This window comes from Aulostomus chinensis, chromosome 12, assembly GCF_037954235.1.
Source record: "Aulostomus chinensis isolate RoL2024-O1b breed Wild chromosome 12, RoL_Achi_v1.0, whole genome shotgun sequence".
NCBI lineage: Eukaryota > Metazoa > Chordata > Actinopteri > Syngnathiformes > Aulostomidae > Aulostomus > Aulostomus chinensis.
The window spans coordinates 9,663,462-9,689,971 of NC_141331.1; the positions used below are offsets into that span (position 1 = coordinate 9,663,462).

General features: G+C 41.7%; 3 protein-coding genes across 14 annotated transcripts in view; 1 reads left to right on the plus strand and 2 right to left on the minus strand.

Moving 5' to 3' along the window:
* dip2a (DIP2 acetate--CoA ligase A) overlaps window positions 1-9,030 on the minus strand; it is an 82,485-nt gene extending 73,455 nt beyond the window's left edge. For 4 of the 6 annotated variants that reach the window (XM_086219972.1, XM_086219974.1, XM_086219971.1 and 1 more), the window contains exon 1: window positions 8,504-9,029. In XM_086219972.1, the coding sequence (XP_086076098.1) occupies window positions 8,504-8,627 (124 nt within the window). In that variant the 5' untranslated portion in view covers window positions 8,628-9,029. Of the gene's footprint in view, window positions 1-8,503 lie in introns of all 6 variants that reach the window. The other 2 variants (XM_086219969.1, XM_086219968.1) reach the window with 2 other exon arrangements.
* Window positions 9,031-9,400: 370 nt separating this feature from the next.
* Window positions 9,401-15,538, minus strand: LOC147251948 (CASP8 and FADD-like apoptosis regulator). Of its 3 annotated transcripts, none has more exons than XM_086219983.1 (10): window positions 15,373-15,538; window positions 14,966-15,284; window positions 14,224-14,329; window positions 13,910-14,045; window positions 13,300-13,355; window positions 13,152-13,212; window positions 13,026-13,066; window positions 12,858-12,936; window positions 11,336-11,840; window positions 9,401-11,249 (listed from the first exon to the last, which is right to left on the minus strand). In XM_086219983.1, the coding sequence occupies exons 2-10, from the start codon at window positions 15,259-15,261 to the stop codon at window positions 11,123-11,125; spliced, it is 1,407 nt and encodes a 468-aa protein (XP_086076109.1). In that variant the 5' UTR covers window positions 15,262-15,284; window positions 15,373-15,538; the 3' UTR covers window positions 9,401-11,122. The 3 variants fall into 3 exon arrangements, with proteins under 3 accessions (XP_086076109.1, XP_086076108.1, XP_086076110.1); XM_086219982.1 differs by having other exon boundaries at window positions 15,452-15,529; XM_086219984.1 differs by lacking the exons at window positions 13,152-13,212; window positions 13,300-13,355 and having other exon boundaries at window positions 15,452-15,529.
* A 764-nt stretch (window positions 15,539-16,302) lies between these two features.
* The window catches only part of LOC147251949 (hyccin 2), a 42,696-nt gene continuing 32,488 nt past the window's right edge, over window positions 16,303-26,510 (plus strand). For 2 of the 5 annotated variants that reach the window (XM_086219985.1, XM_086219989.1), the window contains exons 1-2: window positions 16,303-16,527; window positions 18,452-18,570. The gene's annotated coding sequence lies outside the window, so the exon portion shown is untranslated. Of the gene's footprint in view, window positions 16,528-18,451; window positions 18,571-18,926; window positions 19,797-26,510 lie in introns of those variants that run through there. The other 3 variants (XM_086219988.1, XM_086219986.1, XM_086219987.1) reach the window with 3 other exon arrangements.

Here is a 26,510-nt window from a genome sequence, read left to right on the forward strand (position 1 = left end):
TTTTCAAAGATGAACACAAAGGTATGAAAGTGGGCTGCTAAGAATTTACACCAGATAGACAAAAAGTGAATTCTGCAATGTGTCCTTCAAGTATGACTTCAGGTAGGTCAGCAGATCTCCCTGGCACAGGTGCCCGCTGCATTGTCCTGCTCACAGCAAGGACACGCTCAGCGTCATCACCAGCACTGCAGGCACAGTACCTGGCGCCCACATTAATTTAAAAAAAAGAATAATTCTAAAGCTGAGGACTGCAAAGTGGTGCAAATCATCATTTGCCTATTTGAAAATGTTCCTGGGTGGAGTGTTACCAAACACCTTCTGGCAACTGCAGAGCTCTGTGGTGTTTCTGTGACAGGAAGGACATGATAGTGACCTGGCTGGAAGCTGGCACCACCTTTCTACTGTTGTTTGAGCTAAAAGGGCCAAGTCACACGTGGCTTTTTAAGGGCAAAACTTTGCGGTTGTGTGCATCAAAGGGTCACATGAACGTTTACGGACGGATACACAGATTCATTGAAATTTGTGGCATTTACAAAGCCACAATAGCTGCAGTTTTGTTGAGGGCCACACCCGTTATAACCAAAGGCAACTGCAAAGCTACAGTGCTGAACCCTGTGTTTCAACATCGCCGTATGGAGTCCATTAATATGTGTCATAAACTTGAAGCCCATTTATGTTCTATGGAAAACTCTCTAGTGATCTCTCACAATTTAGCGAAGCTCCTCCTTCAGTTTATAAATCGTCCTGTATTTACTGGGAGAAATAGTTTAGCTGTGAACGCTAGCTAGACCATGGACAGTGTGCTAGCAAAAACAAGCTAAAAAAGCTACAAGTGAACCAAACAACGGGCTTTTACTTTCTCCGTATTCGTCTATGAAGGGTTCCAAACTGATATTCTTCACATCGAGCTGTCAACAGACAGAATCGGAAAGTCATCCCAGGTGCTCTAGTTTCAGTGGAGGCACTTGTTCCAGAGTGTGTGCTTTCTGGAATTGATCATAAAATTTCAGCTAATAAGGATTTGACCAGAATCATGACATTTGCTACGCTTTTCTATTTTTTTCATTTTCTATAGACAATGTCATAATATTCTACGCTGCCGACGTGTGCCACCGTCAGTAACCTCAGCAATCGTACTACAGATAAAGCTTCTGAAATAGCACCAGTGTGTTAAGGTCACATCATGCTAGAATGTAATTAAGAGGAATGAAAAGTCTTGCGGGTATGTTTGCAGAGAGTGGAAAAAAAAAACTTTCTCTTGCATCTTGAATTAGAACAAACTTCTTCTCAGAGGGAAAACCCCTCTGAAAACAAGTCCTCAAGGAGAGACAAAGTACCTGGAAATGTTCAACAGTTGTTGTTATAACAACAACTGTGTTACAGAGGGAAACATACAGTATCTGATATTCCTTGTGGGATAATACAGCATTTCAAATAAATTGGGATACACTGATTTTTTTTTTTTTTTTTTTTAAATCAGTGCACTTAAGTAACCTTAGAAATCAGGACTGATGTTTTTGTTTACTCTTTGCCTCTCTTTAGGGTCATAGGAAAGAGGAAAACTCTAAATTGACCAAAGTGGAGGTTAAATGGTAAAAGAAGGTAGAAAGTATTTATTTTTAGAAATTGTACTGATGTACCACAGTACATTAAACATCAAGAGGAGAACAGAAGAGGCATGGCCTGAGGTGGAGAACACCAAAGTGCGGAGGAATCATCAGAACAATCACTAGCACTCTGGATGTTTGTTGTGTTTAAAGACAATCAGGCCTGTGATTCATGCTTTATCAATGCAAAAGAACACTGAGAAAACACACAGGAACAGAAACAGTGAACTGACAACCAAACAAGCACACACTTTTATGTGCACAGACTCAAACACAAAAGCATACAAATGCAGCAGCACAGGAATCTGAAGCTCCTCTGTGCTCTGAGGCACACCCTTGAAATATGTATGAGCCTCCACGTTCTATTCGCCACTATGGGAGGCACCGTGGCATCTGCCAACTGGACTTTACAGCGGCGAGGGAGCAAGCTCACTCCAAGGCTCAACATTCTTTTCTTTTTTGGATCCTATTACGGGACTAACCAGCAGCCATGTTCAAAGTCCCTTCAGTAATAATCACCATAAATCCTACATGTTCACAAAACTCAGTAGAATCTAAAGTACATTCATGAAATACTTCTTGCTCAACAATAGGTTTAAATCCCTGGGTGAACATTCTGGATGTTACTTCATGACTTGGCGGTGAGAGCAAGTGGTCACAGAGAGGAGTGAGTCAGGACCAGCTCACAGTTTCACCCTGGAATGAATGGTCCATGATGGTCAACCCAGCGGGGGTTCTACAATTCTCTATTTTGCCTCACCTGCTCATGACCTTTCCTCAGCTTTAACAGTTTGACTGTACTAAATCAGTGGATGGTGCTGCTGTTCCATGTAAATCCTACTCTAGAAAAAATATTCCTTCACATCTGTGGAGGTTATACCATTACTGCCCATGCCTTTAGGGAATATGGTTATGAGATTAGTGTGAAAATTACACCCTTATCTACTCTTAGCCTTCACGTGTACACAGCTGCTGTGGGCCCAGATTGGCTGTCACACTGGTGAGATCTGTAAGGATGTGGCAGTAGAACCAGGTCTTTTTTTAACCTTTCTCTTCTTCTCCGTCTCAGCCTCGTTATCAAAATTGGATCCTTCATTTCAAGTCATGTTTATCATGTCAATTAAAGTTTTAATTTTATTTGATTACTGGAAATCATCTCACAACTATCCCATCTGTGACCCCCCAGCTTTGGGAATCCACTCAAGACAATGACAAGATCCCTGTTAGTCATGAACTGTACTGGTGGCAAAAGGCTGGTCTGTGTAATCACCAGCTTTATGCATACTTTTGAGACGCAGCATACCTCCATATTGTAATGTCAATGCGCATACATGCAGGTTGACAGGTAAGCTTTAGCTGTAAATTTGGGACAGCTGGTATATCGTAAGTCAGCAGCAATACAAACACATTGTAGCGTCACAAATGTGTATTTACGAATATTTCATTGGAAAATAATCTAAAAAGGGCCATACATTGTGGGTTGGTTTACACTGCAGCCTGGTGATTCAAGGAGGCATTCAGATTTGTTGCCCCTAAATGCATCACAAGGGGGGTCATCGAAATTTTAACTATCCCTGGATCTTTCTTTCTGCGAACTCCACAAGTGTCTGGATTCATAGCCTGCAGACCTGTAGCTAGGAGCTTTTTGACCAGAAATACATGCTAAGGTTGATAAATACACAGCCAAAATTAAAATATGAAACTGGGAAAGGGGCATAGTAGGCCCCTTTAAGAACTTAAATCACCTTAAGTGCCAGTTTGTCAGGAATGATGGCATAAGGTAGAGGCTGCAACATAGACTTCATTTAGCCTGTATGAGTGCATAGAGTCTTTCAATTATCATTGAACCAGTGATTTTGCTGCCCTACTTCAAAGCTCTAGAATTTAAAAATGATTTGGATTCACAGCAGAGTTACATCCATTAACAGTTATAAGATAAACACCACACATCATTACATCATCATTCACCAAGCCTGTGTGAGTGCCAGAGGTCGACAAGCATGTAATCATCACCACCTTATTACTACACTTGAGAGCACTTGGCCTGGTCTTTAACAGGGCAACGGTAACTGAAGTTCCACCTCATCTTAGGAGTTGGAAATGGTGGAATGTTAATGATCTCCAATTGGTAATTGGTCGTTGCAGCAGCAGAAGTTCCGACAGGATAATCTGATTGATTAAAAAAAAACAAAAAACAACACCATGGATTTGTAAAACACGCACACACACACATAAATATATATACAAAAGTAGTCCATTTCTGCTGCCAGATCTGCCTCCAAATACCTCCAACCTACGACGACTGTTTTCCAAATGAACACAAACCAGCCAGGCAGCTCTAAAACAACAAAAAAAACCTGTAAATGTTTGCTGAATGGGAGCAGGCAAAACAAGCACAGTGGCCAACCAGGGGTTTGGCAGTTTCCCAGCAAACACCAGCAATAGACTAAAAAAGACTTTGTAATCAGAAGCTTTAGAGAGCAAACAGAAGAGGAGGAGGAGGAGGAGGGAGGAAAGCTAGGGAATGACATCAGGAGAGGGAGCCTATGAATTACACAGCAGACAGGTCAAACCCTCCTTCAGCCTGGCAGGAGATAATGGGGATCATCTGTCTTCTTGCCCTCTTTTACGCCCCATCTTTTGACCACTCATCCATGTCCACGTCAGCTGATAGGTAACACAGGTTCTTGCTACATGTAGATTTTGGAATGAGCTGACATTATTCTACTAGAATCGCTGGGAAAACCTAGAGCAGCACGTGCTAAAAAGTAGAAACACTGCATAATAGAAGTGTGCTGATTCGAGGATTAAAAAACAATGAATGCTATAGTCGATAGATAGTTAACTCTGCTGACGAGGTCACGTTTTTGCTGGCATATTTGTCTGTTAAGGATTATGCCAAAACTATGGGGCAGATTTTCCGATTTTCCACTCATCACTGCTCAGGGCCCAAGCACCAAAGTCCCAGAGACCAAAGGTTTGCCTCGGTGGAGGTGTAAGCTCTCCGAGTCATTCCTAGTTTTTAATACTGCAGAGGATCTTTAAAAGAGTTGAAGTTGAATTATTTTGTTGTGCACACCAAACAGAGTCAACATCTACACAAAAGTGTTTTCTAATTATTAAACCCCATATTCCATTTGAATGAGAGTCCATTAGACACAAGAGCTGCAGACGAACACACAATCAGACAGCTATAGACAGAGTAAGTTGGCCTTGAGGTTCCCAAAACTGAGTGCAAATCAGAACAAAATGCATCTAAGGATGCAGATAGAAGAAGAAGATAGAGGTAGTCTGGGGTCACTAACAACACAGCACAGAAAGAGAAATTGAAAAAAGGGCCTCTCTGAAGGACCCACTATTTGTCCTAACCTCAAATAAGAGGGCACAGATTGTTTATTTCTCACATCAGTGAGCCTAATCTGCTGACGCTGGAAGAAGATCTAGCGGAGCTGCTCGACTGTCAAAGATTTGTGTTATTCCACAGGCTGCTGCTGCTAAACTGCTTAAGAAAACATACATGACATATTCATTCAAATTCATGAATAATACAATGCTCCCGAACACTCGTGCATACTAAAAACCAAGATGTGACCCCCTATGGGACACAGACTGTCAAACTTTAACTCCCTGTGAGAGGAGCTCATTGAGTGAGGATGGGAAACATGCAGGATTTTCCATTAAAGATATCTATTCTATACGGAGACAGGGTGCAAGGAAGAGACAAAGGGCAACATCATGAGGTTAAAAGTTTGCAGCAGCATACAGGAACAGGGCTTGATAGTGCTAAAAGAGCCAGATTTCCCCTTTCTAGTGTAGGGATAACATTTTCTTCTTTGATCACAGAGAAAAGACAGGAAGTGTGAAGGTAGAGAGAGATGGAGGAAAAGGAAGGACAGTGGGAACAAGATGAGCAAGCAGGGAATCCAGACAGAAGAGAAGAAGGCGGCAAATGGGTCAGAGAGATGCTGCTATCAGAGCTCCAACATGGCAGGATGTGACATGCAGAGAGCAGGAAAAGGAAACTGGACAGATATAGATTGGTATGGTAGCCACTTCGGAAAACACATCTATTCCATTAGCAGCTTCAGTGGCAGCTTATCAAACTGTGCACCTTGGATCTTTCCCCCATCCCTGGCATGGTGCTGCTAGAAACCTGACTCGACACAGAATCCAGCGTGGTTCTGAGGGTTTTCTTGTACTTTTAGGACAACAGCATTGACCTTTTAAACAAAGGGTCACACCCTCAGGTCAGAACCCAGTAAAACCTAATGATGAAGACAACTGACTAATACGACTTTACCACGACTCAGCATGTGCGACAACCGATTAAAGAAAACTCAATGTGCTTCACTGAGCCAACAGGAAAATAAAAGCTTTGTGGAAGACAAGCACCCTCTTCATAACTCAGGTTTCATTTGTGTAACCGAAGCTGCAATTGTATGTATTGGTTGTGTGGTTCTATCTTTATTTACATCTCTATCATAGATCCCATATGACAGAGCTGATTTGTGTTTTACATCGTGTTGGAGTAGCTATAAATGGCAGGTTTGGGGACAGTTACTGATGCTGTGTGGTCACAAACATGTTTTAGAAATGAAGGCACTGTGAGGAAAAATCTGCTTACAGATAGACTGGATGGAACAGAAGCTTTTGTAATTTAAACATCATTGGGCCAGACTGGGATACATTTGGAGCAAGTTAACATCATCAAAATAAATCTTCCTTCAACTCATCTTTGTGGACTTGTAATCAGGCTACGTTGGATTTGCAATAACGTCTTGAAAAACTTGATTTCGAATAGTCAAAACAAAGGTCCCGAGCAGAATGAGTGGTTTGGAGTAATTACACGTAGGTGCATTTCATGTTTTTTTTCATGGGGGTCCAGATGGCTAAAATATTTCAAGGTGTTCAGAGAACATCCAGGTATATGTTACATCCAGATTTGTGACAATGACTTTTGCGCTTGAGGGCAAATACCAAATAAAGAAATCACACATCAATAAATGAGTCTTTTCTTTCTTAGTGTACAGGGCTTTGAGCAGGTGCATGTTTGGATGCATTTTGTCTCCTGTCAGCTGTATATCCTAAATATGATGGCAGCATTTTGTATAAAATAGGTCATTAGTGCTAAATAAAGTGTAGCAAGTGTGGTGTGGCATGTGTTGGGTTATTGGTATGATTAAGGGAAAAGGTTCCGGCTAAAACTTCCTCTTTTCTTTGTCTCACCACAGGAAAATCAACTTATCTGGAGATCATAGATCCCTGATCCATATTTCTGATACGGTTCAGGCTCATGTATGAGCCTATCAAGATTATATTTAGATCCAACTGCTCTCTCAGGAGTGGATTCTTTTTAGACAGGGGGGACATACATTTAGGGCTGGGCTGATCCTCAAATGCTCACCTGTGTGTGTGTGACAAAATTGTCAAAATCAAATACAGATGTTAAAAGGGTCCTTGGGTATGTTTATGTGATGCAGGCTGGACCAAAAAAAAAAAGATGTTTCCTCTGGGACATTTGCATGTGAGTGAGCAGCTAAGCAATAACTGTAAAGATGTTGCATCTGGAAGGGAAATATTTATAGATGCAGACATCTCGGTCTCCATCTAACTGCCACCAGCCGATCGGTTGACATTCACAGGTGACAGCGGCCAGTGTTCAACTGCTGATGTGAAAGGTTGCATTAAAGGTTCAGAACAATGTAAGGTTCCAATTGTCCTTGTTTGTAGTCGGTGTGATAACATACTGAGAGTTTAGTGATGCACTACACTGGATTCTTTTTTCAGATCTTTTGCAACCGATTTCGACTGAGATTTTGATACTGACGCTATCATTTTTTGTTTAAAAAAAAAAACCCTCATAATATTCACATCTTTTAGATACTCAAAGTGCATGTAAACCTTGTGAATCTGAAAAAGTAACTTTTCAAAATAAAAAAAAATTGGAAAAGCTCACAAATGATGCCAAATAAAAGCTTGACCAATAACTGCCGATACCAATGATGCGCCAGTATTGCTATGCATACTTAGTTGAATTTTTTTTTTCTGCTCGATTGATTTGTTCACTGGCACAAGAGTAACAAATGAAAAAAAAAATCCTCTTTTTTTCAACTCAAATGATTATTTTTAACATCACTTACAATATCTACCCAGAATTTGCCAGTTGGCACATGGTAAGGAACAACTCTACTACATGTTCACTTATAATCTATCAACTAATATTCCAGAAACTCTTCCCCATATCAACTTTCCTTTTGACTTTCCAATTTCATGGCTCAATAAGAAAGTATAATATCCGCTAAATAACAGCCTTTGAAGGCCAGCAGTTACAAAAAAAAAATAGCTCTTTTATTTTTAAACTGAATTGGGTTCATGAAATTAATACTTGTGGACCTACCATACTGAAGGATATCACTTAGATTGCTCATTTAAGTTCTAAACTTTGTTGTTTTAGTTAGTAAGTTTGTTTGTTTGTTTGTTTTGTGGAGACAGGCCTGTGAGGTAAAGAGCCTCACAGAACAGCAGCATGGGTGTGTCAGCCCAGCTGTTGACACTGAACAAGACAGACGTCTGATCAGCTCTGATGACATTTTGGACTCATGGACGTGCGGACTCAAAACTTCCCTGAAGCCTGTCAATCTTCCCTGCGCGTGAAAACAAAACACGGACACGTCTAATGATGCATTTGCCAAGACGAGGAACGAAAACCACACCAGAAGTTTATTCTATAACGATGACAACTATGCAATAATAATACTGGCATGTGTTCAAGCATGAGCAGTAAAAGGGCGGTGGTTCTGATAGTTGTCATAGCCCCACATGAACCAGGGTTTCCAGCACCTCTCCAGGACAAGCGGTAAGCCTGGGACACAGTAACTCCTAACATGTCACCGTACCTTCAGAGAGCTCCAGCTCCAGCTCCGCCAGCTTCTCCCGTACCTCCGCCGGCAGCGTCATAGCGACAGCCGGCGTGGGCTCCAACATCATCGTTAGCAGACCGCTGGAGGTTCTCTCTGCCATTCCTGGTCCAGTATAAAGCACGACTAGGTCGCTGGTTAAAAAGGACAACGCACCCTAACGTGAAAAATAAAAAAAAACAAAAACAAAAACAAAAACAAAAAAACAACAACAATACCGCCTCTCCACTTGGTTTCGGCTACAGGGATAAAAGAGGGTGTTGGTGCTTCTCGCTGCAATGGTGTACAGATGTGTAAATCTCCCCAAACGTCATGACACGGCTAGCTCTGCCGCTAGCACACACACCTGGCTGTGTGTTTCCATGTAGCGTAGCAGGACAGGGGGGTCTCCGAGCCTGCTGTCTGTCCCGCGGCACAGCCTGAGTACTGAATGACGGCGGCTGCTGCTTCACTTCAACTGTGGGGAGAACTCATTCAACTCATCGCTCGTTTCCCACGGCGCAGTCGCCATTGCATCATAGCAACGGCAGCTCCTGCCGTGCGCGCCCGCGAGCTTTACTGGCGTGTCTGTGTGCGCGTTCGTGTGCTACATGCAGACATTCCAAACGTGACATGTCTGCCTCCTACTGACACAACCAGAGATATACGCAGCACGCATTTATGCGAGGTTGAAGGGGGATCAAGATGAAGCTTGGAGGGCAGTTAAGGTGCTTGACTAACGAGTCTCCTGCATAGAAAAATATTGAATATGATGCTGGGGAGAACTGCATGCATCATTTAAGAATTTGCAAATATCAGTGGAATACAGAAACAACAGGATTTTATGTTGGTTTTTTTGAGGGGGAAAAAAGCTTAAAAGTATGTTAAAAGCATATGTAACAGGTGGATTTACCAGCCCTACTTGTGCTGGATTGTTTATTCAACTGCAATTTTGCAATGATTTACTCAATTATTGTGAAAAAAAACACTACATGCTTTCACGCAATTTTACAGCCTCTTGTATCTTATCTCCTTACCCTCTATTTTGGAGGTTAGGCTGTCATGGTTGAGGGTGGAAGACAGCCCAGTCTAATCGAGCAGACACATTGAAAAAACTAAAACTGCAAACACACCAGTGATGGGCATATCTGTGACACTCACATTACCTAAAACAAGCGCTTTATACAAAGACGGTTGTCAAGGTAGATCAAACTACCGCCAGGTTAGCAGTAAAGTACATTTTAAAAGAAGAAATAAGGAACATTAGTCAGAAAGATACCAGCTCAGGCTGAAAAAAAAAATTCAATACATGTAAACGATGGGTACATTTGTGGTGCCAACTTTGCCAGTGCCTCACTCGCCCTACGTGAGACCATCTGAACCATAAATAACAGCAATATTCTCACATGCACTATAAAACTGTTTCACACACACGATCAAAGTCTGTCACACACACTATCAAACCCTCTCACATGCGCTCTCAAAGTCCAAAGCAGGAGTTAATGTCTACTTTCCCCTATCAGGAGCAGAAACATTCAAATTTTTCCTTTTTATTTTGCATTGCATACGTTTATATACCTCGTTTAAAAAAAAAAAGCTGCATGTAGAAATTTTACATATATTAATATCAATGCTTCTAATTGTTTTTTTAATGAATGCCACTTGTCAAAATACATACAAAACCAACAAAATCCATAAAAAAAACAATACGCACTCAAATAAAAGTACAAATAAATGATTTCGTTATTGCAACACATACAAGTACATATGAAAGTAAAAACACATATGAGTGTATCAACGTATTTTAGCTGCACTGTATTTCAAGAGAGCAATGCTAGTTGACATTAAACGAGCTGTATATGATATTAAATATATTTCAAATAAGTTACAAAAACAGACCGAGTCAAAACTATCAAAGTGGTAAAAAAGAAGTTAAGAAGGTGGGACTAATTAAAATCCAGGTATATTACATTACTAGCAATATGGACACAAGAGCCTATGTATATAAAACAACACATAGGGTAACCACATGTGACCATATGTTTGTATATTTGTGAGAAAAAACTGTTGTCTTTTATGTAGTTTTAATATATTTTTTTATTCCATGGGTGCACTATGTAATAAGTATTATATGCATGGGCTCACTTGTAGCCCATGAAAGCTGATAATGAACATCTCATCCAGCATTATTCCTCACTTATGTTGTGGAGCTAAATGGCTTTTTTTTGTTGGTTAAATTATGCTCAAATCTTTTAATTTGAAACTACTGTCCTATTTATTAACTTTTATTTATCTATTCTATCTATTTATCTATTCACTCTAAAGACTTCTGGTCTGACAACATGCAATTTTAAATTTATATTTGAAGATATTATCTTATCAAAGAATTTCAGAATTCTTAAAAAGAAGACAGTCAATTTTTAGAGTAGCATCTTGTTGCTCCATTCGTTTAAAACAAAGCTTATTATTCACTGTTTGGATTTTATACAACCAGTAGATGTCATAGTGCACCCAATAAAAAAAAGGGGTTCTTCTTAGACACAGTGCATTCTGTACTACTGTGTTAGCACACCGTACTCACATCATATAGTAGTTAAATGTCAACATGGTTCTAACGCTCTAAAAGTAAAGCTCCTTCCTTAAAGTGTGTTTCAGGTTGATGTGGTATTCCTCTGCAGGGCTCCTGCTGTTATGTTTATAGACGGTTCCATTCACCTCGACATGAATGTCAACCAGGTGCGTTTTCCTGTCGGAACACAAACAACAGTTTAGACCTGTACAAAGAAGACATATGGGAGCTGCATGAAAAGGTGACGTTGTAGATTCCTGTACCTCTTCTGGCCTTTGTGCAAGGCGTCTGTCAAAGCCTTCAGGTAAACTGAGCGATGGTGTCCTTGCTGCAGTTGCCCTTCATCAGTCCAGCAGTGACTCCACAGAACGTCTGCATCTGTGGGGATAAAATCACCCCTGGGCATCCAGTCACACCCATCTGTCTCAAGGTTCTCATCCCGGTGGTTCATCCTGGCATGGAACTGGACCACTGGGACTCTGTATCTTTGGATGAAGAATAGTTTGGGTTTGCCAGCCAGCACAGGGCATGCATCAGCAGTGAAAAGACGCCTGACCTTGTCAAGACGCAAACCTTCACTGTAAGAGTCTGTGGCCAGGAGATGGCTGTCTGTGCCACGACTAATGATGCAACAGACAAAGCCATCACCTTCATGGTTCTGGCTCTTTCTAGACATGTCCCTGAGAGTTGAAAGGGTCTCATCCAGACTCAGCCACTTGTGGAGGACCACCTTGAAATGGAGAGCTTTAAATGTATGTTCCAACATCTCTGGGGGAGTAAGGAAAGAGGAAAACAGCTTTTAACGATCACTCAGCAGTCAGTCCAAGACTTCGATTTGCCATACGATCACATAAGACAATGAAATGAACCCATTAAAACATTCCTTAAAAGACAAAGAGCTCCCTATTCATTCTTTTCTGTGATTACATTATTTGAATAGTTGTTTCGGCTATAATTTTAAATCAGACATAATTCTTTAGAGGTGTGGTCAAATTGTTTGGATTGGGTGCTAAACTCACACGGCATGGCTCAGAGGTAGAGTGGCCATCTAGCACCCAAAAGGATCACTTCCCCGGTGACCACGTCAAAGTATTCTTGAGCAAGACACTGAACCCCTAATTGCTCCTGATGGCCTTGCGACAGACTGGTCCAGGGTGAACCCCGCCTCTGGCCCAATGTCAGCTGGGATAGGCTCCAGCCCCCCCCCCCCCCCCCGACCCTTAACTGATAACCAGTACAGAAAATGAATGGATGGATTGATGGATGGATGGGGTGCTAAACTCTGTGAATTAAGGGATTAAGGGTGCTTACAAAACCCAGGAAATAGTAGCTTTCATTCAAACTCTTGTGTGGTGTATTTTGGTGCAAGTTAAAGCGGTGAATGTACTCTGGTGTGAACCAAACCAACCAGTCCAGAAACCACCTCAATGAAGCTATCTTGTTCCCCTTCCAAGTCAAGCAGTGTGATGTGACTGCAGTGAGGGCACATTCCAACCTGGTTGCAGGTAGGAAACAAATAACATTCAAAGGAAGATGTGCTTTTAGTGCTTTGCATCTGTTCAGATGTGGAAAAAAAAAAAAAAATCCCCACCGCACATATTCAACACACAGTCAGGGAAATGGCAATCTGAAGTGTAGTTACACTTTACAAAATTTGACACCAAAACCATCCTCTGTCATATAATGTGAAACACCATGGCAACACATTCAACCAACCATTGTTTACCGCTTTGATAAAGGCCAAATGTTAACATACCCGTCTCTACTAAGTGTTTTATATCTCACCTCCATCATTACCCACGCAGTCTATGATGACACACACTCCTCTGGGATCAGTGTTAAATTTGTACCACTCTAATGGACTCTGTAACACAAAGGGGAAATCAGAGAAATTTGTAATTGCACTTAATGAACTGGCATGGTGACAAATACTGGACCCATCACAGGACAAACCTGAAAGTCGTTTTCCCGGTATGCAAACGCTGCTGAGTTTTCTGAAATCAAACAGGTGAAAAGTTAATATTTGCCGGAAATGAATGAAATGGGTTGTTTTGATGACTAAAATCCAGCCAGTCTTACCAAAGGGAAAAGATCTTCTTTGTTGTCGAGAATGAGAACTATTTGGGGTGGTGGATGGAGACTAAATAACAGATGTTTTTTCATGAGTATTTAATTTTATGAAAGAAAAAGAAAATGGATAAGCATGAATTGATGTGCTATTACCCACAGGAGCACTGAACCTTTGCTGTTGAATTGTTGATGAATGTTGTTCGGATGTCACAACTGTGTAGAGAAAGACGAGTAAATAGCGGTAATTAAATATTCTTCTGAGTAGTTCTACTTGGGAAATACACTTATTTTATATGCTCCCTAGAGTCATGAACACCTTTCTCTCCTCTGTGTTTGTGTGACCTGAGAGCCACAGAGATCAACTGAGCGCTAGTTAGCTTAGCTCAATTACTGGTAGTGGATGGGACCGGTCCAGAAGCCACCTCAATGACACCGTCTCGGTCCCTTTCCAAGTTAAGCAGTGTGGTGTGACTGCAGTGAGGTCACATTCCGACCTGGTTGCAGGTAGGAAACAAATGACATGCAAAGGAACGAGTGCTTTCTGTATTTGCATTTGTTCAGATGTGGGAAAAAAATAATCTCTACCGCACATGTTCAACATACAGTCAGGGAAATGGCAATCTGAAGTGTAGTTACACTTCCCAGTGAATGGGTAGTGTTAGAGTACCTCCATCAGAAGTTATCAAACACATTTTTCTCCAAACAGACTTTGCCAGCATTAACATAAAGTATATATTCACATATATACAAGGAAATTCTCTTCTCACCTGACATTTTGTACAGATTGACTTTCTTGGCCAGGTCATTCCTGCTGATATTTCTCAGGCATTCCTCTACAAAGTCAACGCTTTCAGGTGAAACTTTATCCAGCTTCTCCAGTTCAATGATGAGATCTAGGAAATTCTGTCATAGAGGAGAATTCTGCCCTAAAACTGAAGTGAAACTGGAGCAGGGGCTAAATATTTTAAGAGGAACTACACCAAAACTCCCCACCCACACAGGAATTCACATGACGACAGCGTGTAGCACAGACACTTGACAACTGTGAAGGGAAACCGCAACCCCCCCCCCAGACACTCACCTTTGCTTTTTCAATCTTGTCATGGGTCAACATGCAGCTTAACAGGAATTTGGCGCTGTCCAGATCTTCCCCTGCCATGTCTTCACTTATATTAGTCATCAACACTCTGAAGAACAATGATGGTTATTTCACGTGTGTGATAATCCCTACCAACACGTATGTGTGCTGGTGAAAATAAATACTTCAATGTTTGTGAGTGACACAGTGCTTGCAGAATTTATAGTCTCCACATTACAACCCTGAAAAAAATGCCATCCTCTCCCTCAGTAAAAAATCTTAAAAAAATAAGAACTTTCATGATTGGCTTCCAAAAAAGATTTGTGATGTCATAAATCAAGTAACTTGAAATGACATTTGAAAAAAAAAAAAGTTATCAATGGATGTGATGTGAAATAGCTAAATACACTGAAAATTCTGATTGAATAAATTAATTTTTATTTCCTTGTGTGTTCACCAATGTCAATCATCTCACATGGAATTAATCAAAGACAAAACAAGCCAAGAGTCTCTCTCTCTCTCCCACACACACACACACACACACATACACACACACACACACACACAGTATGTGCATGAATCTGCTAATACACAGTGTCCACAGCCTCGAACAGAAGAATAACAGGACAAGATATGTAGGAGTCTCTTTCACATTTTTCTATTTCTATGTAATTCTCATGTCACCTTAAGGCTGTGGAGGAGAAAAAACGCTAAGAGAGGGACTTTTCATCCATGTGCATCTCACCTGAATCGTGGCAGAAGCTGCCTGGACCTCAGAGTCGTCTCCACCTCGTCTCTGCTGGTTCTGAACACCTTCCTCAGGATGTCATACCGCCTCAAATGCAGCATGAGCTCTGCCAAGAAGAGGTGTCCGTCTCTGCAATTAAACACTTTGGACTGGAGCAATTCCTTCACACTGGCCACACTGTTATCCGTGTTCGAGCTCTCACACAGATAGAAGACGTTCCTTCGTTCACCGCCGCTCAGAGCTTCACAAATTTGATGAATACATTGAAGCTGGTTTTCATTTGGAAGAGACATCGGTGCAGGGGAGACGACAAACCCTAGAAAACCGACCAGATTAGGCGTGAGGTCTATATTTTCGAGACGACTATGGCGTCAAACAGTAAAGACAGGAAGTCAGAAACCTACCTCAGGCAGCGTCAGAGTTTTGAAAGGTCAAAGGGAAGAATCTAAAATTCCGATGATTTATAGGGAAATACTTCCTCACCTAAAAGTCTTTCATGCATGTTGGTTCTCATAGTTAAAGACACAGTGCCATAGCAAGTTGCAATCTTCTAAGTGAAAGGGAAACTAAACAAGGAGGCGGGGCTTGGATAAGAAAGAAAAGTGAAAAGCGGGAAAATATAGATATATAGATATATATAATTCATCGATTTATTTAATCAAATTTAAATGAAGTTGTGAAAACTGATGTGTTGTATCTTGCAGTTTTTTCTCCATGCTACAGATGACCAAACCCTGTATCTGATAACTTGTTGGCCGTTCGTGTCACTTATCTTTCCCTCATGATGTATTATCATGTGTAAATTCAGACTTGATTCTATAATAGAAAGTGAGAAACCAATGAAACGCCACCAACATTTAGAAATGAAGCCTCTTCCCAAATAGCAGGATGCACCCAAGACAGAGGGTTTGTCCTTTCTTTCTTTTTATTACAGGATGTACTCATGAATTATTCTTGGGAATTCATTATAATTTATCCATAAGCCATTGATACCTTGTTAATCGACATTTAATAACTTCTATTTATGACAACATCTTTGAACCAGTGTTTATGTGGATCACTAACCATAGTGAGAGTACTACTGTGAAAACACTCCCCCTACAAGTAAAAGTCCAATGTTATCCAGGTATGTAAACAATCAGGACAATGTGCACCTTTGTATTATTGTGCTCTTGCTACATGCTTAATTCTTCTTTTTTTCAATCCCACGTACGTTTTGTTCAATCACATCCTGTGTACATTTCTTAGGCCCGTCTTAATTATGATACTGAGTTTTCCTATAGTCTGGAACGTCTCACGCCTGCCCCCCCCTGCAGGTCGGTGGAGCTTCGGCTCAGCAAAATGCACCGAGTTCTTTCCGCCGCACAGTCCGTCCAATCGTGTTGCGCTGTGGCTCAGCACCATTGCAGTGTGGAGGGATCAGACGGAGGTGCTGCTCGCAAAGAGAGGGTTCTGTAGGTGGAGAGCTACTCGACCTGGGTGACCGCCGTGGCCAAACACCACCCCTACTCCAGTGACACAGTCGCTGCATGACATTGCCATAACAAGCTTCACTCCAGGTGAGTATTTCATGATTTATTAGCATCCAGGTAGTCGCAGTCAGGAGCTACTGACTAGGAACATCATCAGTGCTGCGCTGGTGACGGATACCTGCTGTGTGGAGGTTCTAACGGGCTCACATAACAAAAGTGTGTTTAGTAAGGGACTAACTTGTCTATCAAGATGCCCCGACGTTGAATTCAGGCAGCGTTTCGGCCTGGTCACGACAGAGGATGAGGATGTCCACCAGCTCCTGTCTTGTACAGACGCGCTAACGACGTGCAGCACAAGCTAATGTAGCTAACACCGCCGTATGGGTTCAAGCTTTCGTGGCAGTGCTGTAAGTAACGTTAGCTATTAGCATTGGAACTCACTGGTAAGCAGAGCGGCACTCAGCTGTCCAGACTCCATGCTAACTAGCTACGTTGCTCCTAAATTGGCGGTTTATATCCGTCCATTAATTATATACAGTATTACCACCGCGGCACGTAAGAATTGAACTCGACCTCGCTAAAAGCCACAGCTAGTTGTCTTAAATTTAGTTTTATTTTGAAAAGAGGTAGCGGAAGTCGTAGGTTTTCACCTTGATATACACTGTTGAAACCCAGGGATATCATCCAGACGTTGCTGAACATGAAGAAGGTGTAAATGTTGGGGTTTGTGTTGTGAAAGAGGGCCTGTAAAGAAGCTTAATCACGTCTAGATATTGGGCTATTGTTCGGAAATAGTATTTTTAATATATTTCTAGCTGGCCTTTGTGGACATGTTTCATGGGTAATTCATCGTCATATCATCCTTACCAAATTTCCTTCAGCACCTTTGTTTTTGTTTTTTAAATGAACCCCAGAGTTATATATGTATAACATGATAATTGTATATGTATTACATGGGTATAAACAAGAGCTGCCAGGACGGGTCAAGTATTTACACAGTATGATTATTTTTCAGCTATTCTGAGGAGTTGTAATGTTTAAATTCACTGCATATAGCAAAAATATGAATATTTGTGTTTCTATACAGTGATTGCACACAGACTTAATCTTGCCTCTGTTAAAACCAGATTACACTTTGGATTTATGGGAAATAGCAGTTGATATTTTCAATCATTTTATGAATAAGAGAGGGATGAATTGACAGAGTTACCACACATTCATTTCCTTTTGTGCTGCAAAGTCAGTTTCCACAAATGATGTCATCATAGGCAAAGCTGTAGAGCTGAAGATCCAGACAATGCCATACCATCTGCTACTCATCCTCCTCCTCCTCCTCCTCCTCTCCTCCTCTCCTCCTCTCCTCCACCCTTGCAAAGTCTTTGCCGCCCGCGGCCTCCATGTGGTTTGGGACTAGGCTATCATCAGACCGACAGTCTATTTTAGACAGAAACTCCATTTACCCACTTTATCTCGGTTTCCAGTAGTTTCTTCTCAGTGCTACAGATGGTTACTTATTTAGCCCAACTTCTTTGACAAATACAAAGCTATAAAACAACTGTAGAATACTGCTGAATGACTGATTTTACAGTAGTTGTGGGGTCACGTGGCATAAAACTCTTTAGCCTGCCCGTTGGCTTTGCTTCATGCATAATTTGTGATTGTTTTTAACACGTTTGTGAGTTTATAGAGAGTATTGAACCAAAACAATCTAACCCTAACTGTGTTGAGCTCTAGAGTGTGTTCCCTCCCTCCCACCTATGGTGATGCGCACACCCAAGGGATCAAAGCTGTAATTAGCCTGGCATGGATTAGCAGTGGGGACTATTTTCCACTGTACTCGCCCCCACAGAGCCAGAGGATCACACAGGCAGCTTGCCCCCCGCCATTCGCCGTGTTCCAGTGGAGATAATATGAATTTCCATGTCTGTTCTGGTTTTCCTGCAAACAAGAGACTGCACAATTCTGCAGAGCATTTATTGAATCACATTTTCCCCTGTTTGTTGTCTTTCAGCATCCAAATCGGTTCTTGCTGTGCTTATAAGCTGCCGATAGAGTCGTCCTAGTCGTGTTGCGTGCAGATGTTGTTGGCATTCAAAGAGCTGTGGTGCTGCTGAGTCACTGCCCTGCCAGGTATGAGGTCTGTCTCTGTGTTGGCGGTCTCCATCATGTACAATATGCCCCCCCACCCTCCTGACGTTCACACACACACGCACACTTAGCACCTCATGTCTTCGTCAGACAAACAAGACTTCACACTGTTTCTCTGGGGGCTCTGAGGAGGTGGAGTAGCATAATGTCAGCTCTTCTGTTTGTAAATGAATGAAGAATTTCAAAGCTGATTGTGAATCACAGAGTTCATTAGCCAAGCTAATGATGGTATTATCATTCAGGATTATCTGCAGCGTTTACCCCATCATGCTGACGGATGTTTGATATTTGTGAAGGAACAAAATAGTAAGTTGGAAGAAGTGGTAAACATTTGTCAAGTATCCTGTAAATCTTTCCAGTCTTTGAAAATTAAATCAGCATGACAAGTTGCCATAACTGTTATTTGTCAAACTCCGTATCAATGTTGATATGCTTTCACACTGGGGAAAGCTGCAGGCCGCAGGGTTCCCATCTGTAAATATGATATCTCTGAAAAGCCTTGAGGGAACTTCTTTAGTTTTGCTTTAGCTTTGCCTCCAATGTCCACTTGGACTCAAGGATGCATTTAAAGGATTTTGGTTGTCAAAGGTCAAGGTCCGTGTCAGCTCATAAATGTTGTATCTGGAACGCCCTGAAACAACTTCTCCAAATTTGCAACAAACATCCATTGGGACTCAAGGATGAGCTGAAACAGATTTGAAGGTCAAGGTCACAGTGACATCCACACATAGCAGAGGAACACGACCATAGGTCCGTTGTTCTCATTGTTCATGCAGAAATAAAATGCAGTTGTGTTGCAAACTTTTTAAACCGTCTGCCATTATATTTCCAAAGTGGACCCGTGCTGCTAAGCTGTGCTGCCATCATTATTGGTGTTCACCTCTTGTAAGTTTGTTGATGTTTCTAATGTTTTCATTTAGATGAATGGAGTAATTCCCTGTTCCCACAGTGACAGACTTTGTCATTGTTATTTTCAATGACCATTCGATGTCAGTGTGCTCCAGGCTTCCACCTCCTTGAACTCTTGTTGTCGAGTGCTATGTTTGAAGTCCTGCCACTCTTTGTTTTGTTTGTCAGATGAAGTGGTTATTTAACCAACTGCTAAAACACATCATTGCCTGTTACACTTCAGAACAACACAGAAAAGTGTTTCCTGACCCTCGAGTCATCGTCGGCAGAGCTTCCAGCATCCTCATCGCTGTTGTCAGGTTTGGACACTTAAGGTTTTGTGCAACAGAATTTTGTGGTTGGTGGATCTTTGGTTTTGACAGATTAACGCTTGTTGTTAATTTAAAATGCAGCGAGTTGCTGAATGGGTAGACGCCTTCTTTCCCCCTCAAGCTTTATTTTGAAAGGGGAGACTTTTTCGATATTAAAGTTTGTGTTCAACTTCTTATTACCATTCTTTTAAGAGTCATTAACTTATAATTATTTATATGTACACATATATTTTGTAGGGGGCTGCACAGTGGTGCAGTGGTTAGCACTGTGGCCTCACAGCAAGAAGGTTCCGGGTTCGAGTCCCGGCTCGGGCACTCAGGATCTTTCTGTGTGGAGTTTGCATGTTCTCCCCGTGCCTGCGTGGGTTCTCTCTGGTACTCCAGCTTCCTCCCACAGTCCAAAAACATGCAATTGGGGACGAGGCTGATTGATACTCTAAATTGACCGTAGGTATGAATGTGAGTGTGAATGGTTGTTCGTCTCTCTATGTTGGCCCTGCGATGGACTGGCGACCTGCCCGTTGACGCTGGGATAGGCTCCAGCCCCCCCACGACCCTTAATGTGTAGGAATAAGCGGAAGATGACGATGATGATGGATAGATTTTGTGTATTAGAGTAATATTGGGTATTGGTGTATACAAGAATACGGTGTTGTCAGTTATGCTGCAGTGAAAGTCTCGTTGAGGAGAGAAAGTTAAGACTGGGCGAAACGAAGAATCATTGAGCTGAATTAAAATGAATGCACTGGGTAAATAAAACTATAATCCCTGCTGCTCAGGCCCGGTGGGCTACCAGACTTCTGGCAGAACCCTTGTTGCTCTAAGAAAATCCCAAGTGGAAGAACACTGCCAAAAGATGTCAACTTCACGAATCTCATCAGATGGGATTATAGAACGTTCTTTATTTTATTTTATTTTACAGCAAAGCCATATTACCGAGCTGTAAGCTGCTCCCAGTAGCCGAGCAGAGGCTGCTGTTTGGAATATATTGCGCATGTTGCCTGCCAGTAGGTCAATGTAATATTCGGTGGCACTAAGAACAGTTGAAGTAGAACGCCTCAAATAGACCCCGTGACAGTCATACTTGCTGGCTTTCCAGCAACATATTTTAATACACATTTCGAAGTATCGCATTTGAAAAGCTGAAAGAAAATGACAAAGTTTAGGCCGCCTTTTCCACAAAAAAAAATCAAACGTGCAAAACAGGAGATAAAACTCCCTTTTTCTAATAAGCTGTGACAGTGAGCATTTAACTCATGTGACTGACCAGCTGTTGTTGTCTTTGCAGATATTCCTAAACTTTGTGTTTGTGACTAGAAGGCGTGCAACTTAATTAAGAATTACAACTTGTCTAACTGAATGCAATTCCTCAAGAGCTCTGCAATTTTTGCTAACAGATGGCTCTTCTACTGTTTGTTACAGCCAGGTTTAGTGTTGCCTGTACTGCCATCCATCATTAGGTAGCTTATTTTACCAGCTCCAATGCAGTTGATGGAAACATAACTAATATGCATTTCCTGTTTTGCAACTTATCTACACATTGTTTAAAAAAAAAAAAAAACAACCTCTGTTTATATGACAGTGAAAGGGCACTGTCCTCCTGCTGTGCTGTGTGTCATGTCTGTCGTTTTGCAAATCATTCTCAATGTAATATGCTGGTGTGGTCAGCGTTAAAGCCAAGATAATAGGTCATCATCCTCTCCGATCCTCGGTTCTCTGCAAGGCTTTACCTCCCGGCTCTCTGCCCTCGTGCTCAGCTCTCTGGTCACGACTGCCTGCCAGAAGTTGAACATTTGCCAAAGCCTGGTTGATTCCTGAAGCCTCTGGATTATCGCCAGTTATTAGTTGTTGTGATATGATGGAAAATATGTTGAAGGCCGGGGGGGGGGGGGACTTTTGATGAATCACACTGTAAGAGATGAGTACTTGAGAATGAGGCACCTGTTCACAAATGTGAGGTCCAGGTGTTAACACCAGCGCTTTTATTTGATACTGTTTACTTTGGAATAAAACAGAGGACAGTGGAAAAAAATGAGAGAGCTTGGCAGCTAATGCTTTTTAGTTGGGTTACAGTCGCGAGCTGAATCTTGTCCATCCAGCTCGTCTGTCTGTACATCTGTTGCAGCGCAGTGCAGGGGGACAAAAGTAGCCCGTATCGTCATTGTTCTTCACGCATTACTGCAGAAAAAAATTTGAACTATAATTTATGTGTCTCTGGGTGGGAGGATGCTGAGAGGCCAAGCTCTCTGGCTTGATTTTCTAAGTTGTCAGGCTCAGTTTTTGCAGGATCCCAGTGTGTTAATGCACCCCCTCTCTTATGTTTCCTCCCACGCTTATCCCTCAGCCGTCCAGGCTGTGGTTTCAGGTCTGTTGGCTGGCTTTCGCTCCTGGCACATCATGAATGCTCAAGGTGGACCATTGTTAGAAGACTGCTGAGCAGCTTATGTGGCAGCAGTCCCCCACCCTTGATTAAAGCAAAATGCTTAGCTACTCCCCCACACTATGAACACACCGTCAGCAAGACTAAATACTCTGGAATTAGTGGTCATGTGTCTGTAGTGTGAACTGTCCTTGAACTTGTGACCGCCCACCTGGAGCTTTCACACAAAAATCCCCAACATCTTGAGGGTTTAACTCTACTATGACCTACTATATACATGCAGTTTTGCCTTCTTGCACATCTTGTGGTGCTTGTTAGGTTTTGTTTTGTTTAGTGCTTATTAATCTCTGGTATTCCTCCATCCATTATACATAATTTCCATGGAATATGAGTAGGAGTGTAAGATTAAACTTGCATGTAGTATTCAGCTTGTTTTCTTTCCCATTGAGGGAAGCGGTGAACACTGACGCTGACTGGAAGTTGATACGGTGATCGTCTTAGCAAGAAGCTGCTTACTCAGACATCCAGCAACATTCTTCTCTCGAACCAGAGTCCAATAGGGAGTGAACAGAAATGGTAAATTTACTGGCTGACCCCTTGATGTAGGTCTAGAAATGTACCAGGCGTAGGCTTAGATGGTACACCATGTTGGCAGGTTTCTGCCTAAATTCCATGTGGGCTGCAAACCAGGCATTTTCTCCATGTTGGAGGGCTGCGTAGCTGCACGTAGAGGTTAGGGATTTGCTGTGCACGTGTCCGCCCCTCTTGTGTTCACTGTTGCTCCTTCACTTCATAATAAAGGAACTGTTCTGCTACAACAGCGATCTTGCACCCTGTGCAGCATGCCTGTTAGGGGACGTGGCTTAGCAGGCAGAGTGGCCCATTATCCAGTATGTAGAAGGTTGCTGGTTCAATTATGGCCGCACGTCAGCCTCCACCATCTGTACAGGAATGTACCGCTCGGGTAGAGAAGATGATATAAAATTAAAAGCCTAATTAGTTTCAGCGGATGCTCCTCATAATGGCTAACATTTAAAAAAACAAAAACAAAACACTATATTTATTCCTCAAGATCCTCTTTACTCCTTGAAATGATTAAAAACTATTAACCATACATTTGAATAATAATATTCATTAGAAAATACCACCACTACTATCACGGCTTAGAAAATAACTGGAGTTAAATCAAGACTTCTTGAAACTGGATATTAAAACATTACTGAGGATGGGATTAGTTTCCAGCACAGTGTTAAATTACATTAGAGTGTGCAGGTGTAACTAATAAGCTGCTAATTGTGTATTTCCTCCTTAAATATTTATCTAGCATAACTACACTTTAAAAATTGTTCCAGCACTATAATAGAGTACAATGACACATTATCTTTTTGTATTATAAAGGAAAGCACACACTTGTCAAGACACTCCAGCTAAATTCAGTTTGTCAACACAGCTTCTAGATTTTGGTGTTGGTTTTATGATGTACACAAGCTCTCACTCGTAATGCAAAGTGTTACTGTTGAGATCTAACAAATGCCATATGCTGTTTTAAGTCGGATGGTTCCATCTTCATCCTTGTGCAAACATGTGAACATGTGCAGGCAAGGTTACTATGAGGCACAACCCCTGAGTGTGTGTGTTTGTGTTTATCCTGTATGTGGATATGTGTGCACAAAATTTGCGGCATTTGTGTGACGCTTGTGTGACTGAGAGGAAAGAGGCAGGATGCTGTTGGTATTCACCTGTGCTGTTTGTGTTTTGTGTGTGTGTGTGTGTGTGTGTGTGTGTGTGTGTGTGTGTGTGTGTGTGTTTTTGTGTGTATACACTCTGTTGCAACACGGGCCCATCCCATCATGTCTGGCCGTGCAGCTGCAGCAGAGCTAATTTTAGCCCAGGATGTGCGTACGCCTCAGTTTCCCTATCCTGGCCTATGAGAGATGAGAAGAGGATGAGCAAGAAAGAGTTGCCAATTTTTCACTCTTTCTCTCCTCCACTTTGTCCACATAAATCACCCATCATTCTTTATTTTATTGTCTCTTTTTTCAGTCTCTTATGGCTGAATACCTGTTGTATGTATTTAGTGTGGCCAAGTCTTCTGTGTCTCTCTCCGTGTGTCCTCGCGGCAGCACTATTGATTTGCACAGTAACGTGATGATGGTGGCCTGTCTTCTGTTTCTAACAATGGCCAGTTCTCACCAAATAGTCCTGGCATCTCGCTTAGGTGGATGTCTATCTTCCTAACGCCACGGTGATCTTTCCATATGGAAAAGCAGGCAACAGAGGACATTTTCCAGTGTGGAGTTTGCTATTAATAAACCTTCTTCTATTCCTGAGCAGACAGCCTGTTCTACTGGTGAGTGGCTGGTTCCTGTTACAATGCAGAGGCAGGGGGGTGGAGATTACAGCAGACTGGTTCACAGTGGTCAGGTATTAAGAGGTAATCCCTCTACCTAGGGAAAGTGTCTGGATAGAGTGTGATTGTGTGTATGTTCCATGAAGAATGTCCACCCGCAAACAGGCATGTCAAACTCCCCCGTGACTGTCAGCTGTGGCCAGCAAGGCAGAAGAAGAATTTGGTGCCTCTCCTGATCTGAACTCTCTTTTGAGGATGGCGAAGAAATTTTATCTATAAATTCTCATACTAGCATGTTTGGATATTAAGTTTTGTCAGGGTTACACTGAACAAACTTGAAGGAAGGAGGACAGTCCGAAGTGGCGTAAACAGGCCCAGAGCTTGCTCAAACTCAATAATTCATGGCTGACTGAGCTAAGCTGACCTTGAAAAATCCCCGATGTTGGACTGTTGAAACCTGGCACTGCTCATTTAGGGCAGCAGGAGAGGTCGAGACCGAGATACTGACAAACACACGGTATACTATGGGTGTTTTTAAATTTTTTGACGCAAGTTGATAATTAATCTGCCCAATTATCACCTTGAGGTATCATATGCCGTCTCTTTATCGGACCCTGATTTTATATCTCTGTGTCAACACTGTTGAAGATGAGATTAGTTAAGATAAGATAGACTTTATTCATCCCTCAGTGGGAAAATTGGCACTGTTACAGCAGCAGAAACAACAACTCAAACAAAGAAACAACGGCACTAAATTTTCTGCTCTGCCCATTAAAATGTGAATTGCTCTTCCTGTTTCGTGGATGTTATTGACGTAGATATTGACTTGCTAAAAGAAAATAAAGACAAACCGAATTCTGGACTTTATACTCAGTTTTGACTTGATTTCTCTGGTACCGTTGTGACGTGGTACTTAAAAAAACAGATAAAAGAAAAAGGAAATCTGTGGCGATGACTAGATAGACCACTTCAGGCCTTCAGGATACAGATTTCTTAAGACTCTACTCACCCTTTTGCTGCCACATCCTTGCTCTAATCATATATATAATATGATTAATTTTAAAAAATTGTATTAAGATTGATATTGGAGGGAATTTTTACCTCATCATCTTCATTGAAAAACCCATTGAAATGATGATTCATTTATTCTTTTTTTTTCAGGACACGTATTCTCAGCGTGTAGAATAAGATGTTTAGGCTGGGCATCTATAATGCGTCACAGTATTCCATTTAAAACCAACCAAACAAATAAGTTCTGAATTTATAAAGATCCTCATTGCATGAGAGAAGCTGTTGGTGAGATTCGTTTGGATTCCACAACACTGAATAATCTTGGGTTTGATTGTTATGGGAGATTTCTTGACACGTCATCAAAGTGTTACAACAACTTATCACGCACTGACGAGTTCTGCTGCAACATTTGAATTTGTTGATATTACACAATTTCCTTCTAATGTTCCTGCATTTTTGTCACAGTGGATGATGCATCCCTCTTGGCTTGAAATGATCCCTTTCAGCTTGTTCTATTTTATTTTTCTAAAACATGATACCTCAAGAATAAGTTGCCAGATATTCAAGGAGCATTCATATCAAGTTATGACTGCTGTTCAGCGGGGCTTTATTCCGCAGCCAAAAGTGCCTGAGAAAACGTGGATGCATCTCCCAAAAAAAGAACACAAGCTTATGTTGATGTTATCTTGGGTAACACAAGCAAAGAATAGTTTCCACCAGAGGTTATGTTCTCCGTCTCTGTGAATCTTTAGGACCTGTCTCCTCTTCCTCCCTGCTTTGGATGCAGCCTGGGTTAACATTGGAACCTCTGTACTTTCCCAACCTTGTGTTTGTTGACTCTGGTCTAATGAGTCACTTAGTCAGTCTACACTCTCTGTAATGAATGATGAGCACTGTGGGGTTCAAAGAGTGGGCCTCCAGCTGTTACATTTATTTCATTAACCAAGTATCCTGTCAGCCC